Raw genomic sequence first — 6751 nt, 5'->3', positions numbered from 1 at the left:
ATGTACACACACACACACACACACACACACACACATCCTCTGTATAAATGTAGCAGGGATGCCTCCATAAAGCCACATGCCTGGTTTCTACACAACTGGACTGAGACCAACTGAGTGCTCATTTCCCCCACCCAGCTGTCCCCTGGGGTGGCTAGACCAAACAGATCCATTCCCCCAGCTCCCACGACATTCTGCCATGATTCAATCAAGGTCTAGAATCCTCTTTGGGGATTGTCTTCATAGCCAACAGCAAGTTTTTCTTTACTCTGTAGCAAATCTTGGTCCTTTCAAAGTCAAATTGATTTATGGGAACAGCCAAAAGGCCAGCACATGTCCCAGAAGACCGAGAGAGGGGCAAGGCTATTGAGCAGGTGCAGGTCAAGTTCAGGAGCTCAGAATGAACACTGAGGAGAGGTAGGATGAACTTGGGGCTTTCCAGGCAGATATACACTGAAGAGATAACAATGTATAGTGGGCAGAACCATAGATTCAGAGCCAAGAAGATCTGGGTTTGGGTCCTATCTCTCACAGGTGACCCTAGACAAGTCTCTTCATGTCTCTAAGTAAGTTTCCCTTTTTGTAAAATAGACCATAAAGTATCTGTATGCTCAGCAGCCAAGTGGAAGAAAAGAAAAAATACTGGAGTCAAGAAGACCCAAGTTCAAATTCTACATATTGGCCATGGGACCCTAGACATGTCACTTATCCCTCCTTAGCCTCAGTTTCCTCATCTGTTACATGAAGATAATAATGGCATCTACCTCCTATAGTTCTTATAAGGATCAAATATGACCGTGTGTGAAGCACTAAATGAGTATTGTCTGTTGTTATCATATGCACATGTACTTACAAAACGCAGTGTGACTTAGAGGAGAAGAGACCAACCTTAGAGGCAAGGATGACCTGAGTTCAAATCCTGTTTCTGATACATATAGAAAGTATTAACTTGTGACCACAAACAAGTCACTTAAGCTCTTGATGTCCCAGGCAGTATTCTAAGTCTCTAAAATTGTAGGTGAATTGTCAAACGGTACCAGTAGAGGTCATTTCCACACTGGGAATTCCCCACATCTATGAAACCTCACATCTGCCCCCTGCCCCAGGAAACCCATCCAGTTGATGTGTATGTGAACATATATGTTCATAGACCAGGATATGTCTACACACAAATACACAGGTAGATATATCCACACTGTCCTGATACACGAGTACACAAGCATACACCGATACACGCGCGCACACACACACACACACACACAAAGAGTAAATAAACTGCCTCCTACTTCAGACACTTACTAGGGGTCTGGGTTACTACCTTCTCTTAGCCTCAGTTTCCCCATCTGTAAAATAGGGATAATTATGGCATCTCCCTCCTAGGGTTGTCGTGAAGGTCAAATGAAATGAGAGATGTAAAGCACTGTAAAGACGTAAAGCTGTCTCTCCTATTTAAATATTCCAGGACCTCAGGGCAATTACCTCCCCTCTGTGGACCTCATATATCAATACAGACAAAGGGACATGAGTTGCCATGGTCTGTGGCATGTACACACCCTGCTGAAACAAGACTGCATCCATTCCAGGTGAGACAAGCCAGAGAGTTCTGGGGCCCAGAGTCCTTTTCTGTTCCCAGCTCTGCTCCTGACTGCCTCTGACTCACCTTAACTGCAAGCCTTAATAAATGTTAGCTATGATCATGGTGGGGAGGGACTCTTCTAACTCCTGATCTCTGCTTCATTTGGGGGTCAGAAAGGCAACTCAGCATCTTGATGGATCTGTTGAAGGGAGCAAAATTCCTCTCCTCTGGTTCAACCCACTTTTGTCCCAAACTCTGCTTCTGCTAAATCAGTCCCTCTCTCCACATACACACACCCTCCACCTTCCATAGTGTCCCTTCGAACCCCAGGATTCAAATCATCTCCATGCTTACATATTCATTTCTTTTTTTCCTGGACATCAGAACCCTTAATCTTGTTATGCTATTGGAGGACCTGGGTCTAGATCCTGGCTCTGCTACTTATTGAACCTCTGATCTTGCCCACATCAGTCTCTGGGACTCAGTTTCCTCATCTATAAAATTAGGGGGCTGGACTAAGAAGTTCCTTTCTAAATCTCAATCTTGTCTCCCTGCCTTCCAGCCTCTCTCCTCAGCTTTCTTCCTACTTCTCATTTCATTTTTTTAAACCCTTACCTGACGTCTTAGAATCAATACTGAGTACTGGCTCCAAGGCAGAGGAGCGGTAAGGGCAAGGCAATAGGGGTCAAGTGACTTGCCCAGGGTCACACAGCTGGGAAGTGTCTGAGACCAGGTTTGAACCCAGAACCTCCCATCTCTGGGCCTGACTCTCAATCCACTGAGCCACCCAGCTGCCCCACTACTTCTCATTTCAGAGAAGCCAAAGGATCAAACTCAGCTGTTGGTGGAGTGTAGAAATTAGGAGGGCCAGGTCGCAGGACGGTTCTAACTCTATTATTGATTCAGTAAGTTATGACCTTGCCCTTGGTTTCTAAGTCCCTTCCTTCTCGGCTTCTTTGCTTTCTCACTTGTAAAACTAGAGTTAGACAAATTGATCTCCAAGATCCTTGTCAGTTTAAAGATGCTACACTCTGCTAGCTGGCTCATCTCCTTCCATCCATCCTAGGACTCCCTGCACTCCCCTATTATGTCTCTACCTGCAGGAGGGAAGACAAAAACTCTGAGCTGGCTAGCCTGCGAGTTAAGGAGAGGCCATGAGGTACAGTGGAGGATGCAGTAGACCAGGATTCAAATTTCTCCATAACTTGCTATCTAACTTTCCTCATCTATAAGATGAGTCCGTTGAGGGTCAGCTAGGTGGCAAAATGGATAGAGCACCAGTCCTGGAGCCAGGTGGAACTAGGTTCAAAAGTGACCTTAGATACTTCCTAGCTGTGTGACCCTGGGCAAGTCACTTAACCCCATTTGCCTAGCCTTTGCTGCTCTTCTATCTTAGAGTTGTTACTAGTCCATAAGATAAGGGTTTAAATGAAAAAAAAAAAAAGATAAGAGCATCAGACCAGATGACCTCGGAGATATTTTCTAGCTCTAGACCTCTGGTCCTATTTCCTGCAGGTCCTGGGTCCAATGACCTTCCTTTTGCTGCTTCCTCCCATTTTTTCAACACTCGGGTGCCACTGTCCCCAGAATGAGAAGAAGGGAATGTCAGGGACCAACACTGCCCCCTCCCTCCTGCAGCTACCCCCATACCCAGCAGACAGAATCATGCTAATCGTTCCCGTAACACAGTTGCCCACACACATTCACACACATCCCCATGAACACGCCTCACTTGTTCAAAACGAGCCTCCGTGTCCTGAAAACCCAGAGAATAAATAGGATCCGACGCAGGGAGCCCAGAAATAAAAACACCAGATTTGCAATAAGGCTTAAAAGAGTCTGAACATCTAAGAAGCATGCAAGACACAGCCCTGCTTCCTGGCAGTGGCAGGCAGCAGTTCCTGAAGACCTGGGAGAGCAGCCTCAAGGACAAGAGGACCTCCAGCTCCATCCCTGAGTCTTAATCACAGTCACCATGTCTGCTCCCAGTCCCCTCTGCCACCCCCCCCCAAGAGGGCCTCACTCCCCCCCCAGGGTTGTAGCTTCTCTTTCCCTCCCACTACCATCATGTTCCATCTTTGGCAGACGTCCCCAGGGCAGGTAGAGCTTTCTCCAGCACTTGTTGGCTCCGTTCCGATTTGAGCAGCTGAGAAACCTTTCCTCTGTGTTCCAAGAAAGAGTGAGCAATCCAATTCAGTGCATGGGCAAAGACTGCTGGCATCCCCGCCCTGGTCCTCGCAGGTACCCAAGCTGCCAGGGAATAGTTCTTGGAGAGGGAGCTCGGAGGTTGTCCACATACTTTGGATAGCAAGGGGGTTGCTCCCCAAGAAGATGGCTCCCACTGGAGTGGTAGACAGGGTTGGAGGGGATAGTATCCTCCTTCTGACTTTCCAGTTGGGAGGGAAACTGAGTCTCAGGAGAGTATTTCAAGTAGAGAGGAGAAGGAGGGGGCGGTTGGAAGGGAAGAACAGCTTCTCCATAGCTATAGTCCATGGGCATCGGGAAGGGCTGTGGGTGGCTGTCCCAGCCAGTTTCCTCCTCTTGGACTCTGCCATAATGGGTACGACATTCCTGGTGGCTGCAGGGCCACCGGGCAGTGGGGCCAGAACGCAGGAACATGGACAGGGAGGTGATTCGGTGGATGGCCCTCCTGAGGGTGGCAATCTTGGACAACCTCTTGCCACTGAGATCATGCTTGAGGGCCAGTCGGAGAGCATTGAAGGCCTGGTTATAGTCTAAGATCCTCTTGCGCTCTCGAACATTGGCGGCGATTCTCCTAGCTTTGGATCTCACAGGCCGGCTGGTCTTTCCCAGTCGGAGCCCTTCAATGTCACTGGAGTGCTGGGAGGGACCACTTTCCTTCAGCTGCCCAAAATCCCTCCTGGTATCCCAGAAAACACCTTCCATTTCCTCTTCTGAGCTGTCTGACTCCTTCAAGCTCCTGGGTCCTGTTCCTGTCACTGCCCTGGGCATGGTTTGGCTGGGCTGTCTCCTGGAAGGGTGAGGGACAAAGCTCTCTTTCTGAGGACTCTGGCTGGCTGGACACTCCTCCCTCCTAGTCAGTCCCCCTTGGGATGAGCTTTATTATGCCACGTGGCTGCCCTCCCCATCTATCTCCCTTTCAATTGGCTTTATTATCTGCCCTCAGGTAAGAACACGGAAGAAGCATGCAGAGTCTTGTAATGGACAGACCAGACCAGATCAGACAGGACTCCCTCTCTGGAGCCCTCCTGGGTGATCTCTTTCAGTCCAAGAAAAACTTTCCTGCAGCTCTGAGCATACCGAGCATCTCTCTCTGGTTTTTAGGGATCTTTCAGACTGAGGGCTGGGAAAATCTCTCCTTTGCCTCCAAAAATAGCCTCAAATGTCCAACACCTCCAGCCACTCAGTGTCCTCCCCCTGTCAAACAAAGGAGCAGGTTAGATGTTCTCTAAGGTCCCTCCATCTCATAATTCTGGGGACTTGCGGACTCCCTACAGGAGAAGGGGGCTGATTGTCAGAAGGAAGGCAGCCAAACCATAAAGATCCATGATGTGCCTACTATGTGCATTGGGTACAAAGGGTTCAAAGAGACATGAAACAGTCCTCTCGGGAAGTTTTATACAGAGATATAGATACATCTGTATACAGAGAGAGGCAATACACTCGAGATGCACAATGAGACACACATCTTGAGAATTTGTTTTGCCTGACTATGAATTGTCATTAGAAGGGTTTGTTTTCCTTTTTTCCTTTTTCAACAGGGGAGAAAGATGGGAAAGAGAAAAATGAATGCTTTTATTTAGGGTGGGGCAGAGAAAGGGTTTCTAAAGCATATCTTGCCATATTTCCCATATCTTAAAATATATATTAAAACATAATTATAGGAGGCACATAGTATTAATGCTGAGACAGAAGATAAGGATTTTAAAAACATAATTATATATATTTTTAATTTTTTGGAAAAATTTGCTATGGTTACATGATTCATGTTCTTACTTTCTCCTTCACTCCCCTCAAATCCAATCCCCCCCATAGCCGACACACGTTTCCACTGGTTTTAACGTGTGTCATCTATCAACACCTATCATAATTATATTTTAAAATGAACTTAAACATGTTTAAAAATTTTTAACTTAATTTAAATTTAAAATGACACTGAACATATACAAAATAATGATGGAGGGGATCAGAAAAAGTTTTCTGCCTGAGCTGAGTCTTGAAGGAAAGTAGGGATTCTAAGAAGTCAAGGAAAGGAAGGAATGCATCTGAGGCATGGGTTCCAGCCTGTGCAAAGGCTTGGAGATGAAGTGTTGCATTTTCTGGAACAGCGAGTATGCCAATAAGATTCAACAGCAAAGTGTGTGGAGGAATTTAATGTGTAAGAAAATGGGAAAGATGGAAAGGGAGCAGGTTGTGAAAACTGTAGTATAGAGGAGTTTGCATTCGAGCCTAGAGATATTACCAAGTAGAAAAAGTGTGGTCAGACCAGGGCTTTAGGAGAATCACTTTGGCAGCTGAGTGAAGGATGGGCTGGAGTGGGGACAGACTTGAAGCAGGAAAACCAGTCAAAAAGCTACTGTAATAGTCCAGGAGAGAGGTGATACAGGTATTAAAATGAGCGGGAAAAGTTTGAATAGAGAGAATAGGATGTATCTCAGAGATGTTGAGAAATGAAAAGATTTGATATTAATTAGCTATGAGGAGAGAGTTCAAAGGAGACAAAAACTCACTAAAAGAGAAAGTGATAAAACTCACTACCACTACCTTAAATGTCTATTCACAAAAATCCAAAGTTAGACAATAAGAAAAATGGATGAGATGTCCTATTTTAAGGAGACATATTTGACAAATATCATCAAGATGTAGTAAGATGAAATCCATAATTGGAATGTGGCTCTGGATAGGTATACCTTACTCAAATGAAACAGGATAGATTACATATTAAGAGGATAAACTCATGTGAGAAAGTCCTGGAAGTAGAGAGAGGAAGCATGGCGGACAGCATTTGGCTGAAGATCAGTGGAGAGAAAATTAGAATTCATTTTGTTATCAGAATAAACTATACTCCATCTGCACAGAAAAAGAGAATACATGAAGAGTTTAGAAAACAAATCATATGAATGATAGTGATCTGGAACTTGAATTATTGCCCGTATATTTGAGAATCTCTCTCTCTTTCTCTGTCTCTCTCTCTCT

General features: G+C 45.6%; 1 protein-coding gene across 1 annotated transcript; it reads right to left on the bottom strand.

Moving 5' to 3' along the window:
- Positions 1-3766: 3766 nt before the first annotated feature.
- On the bottom strand, positions 3767-4546 carry BHLHA9 (basic helix-loop-helix family member a9). The gene has a single exon (XM_044684441.1). The coding sequence runs from the start codon at positions 4544-4546 to the stop codon at positions 3767-3769; it is 780 nt and encodes a 259-aa protein (XP_044540376.1).
- Positions 4547-6751: the final 2205 nt, after the last annotated feature.

Source organism: Gracilinanus agilis, unplaced genomic scaffold (genome assembly GCF_016433145.1).
Source record: "Gracilinanus agilis isolate LMUSP501 unplaced genomic scaffold, AgileGrace unplaced_scaffold50034, whole genome shotgun sequence".
Lineage (NCBI taxonomy): Eukaryota > Metazoa > Chordata > Mammalia > Didelphimorphia > Didelphidae > Gracilinanus > Gracilinanus agilis.
This window is presented reverse-complemented; position numbering and strand designations above follow the sequence as displayed.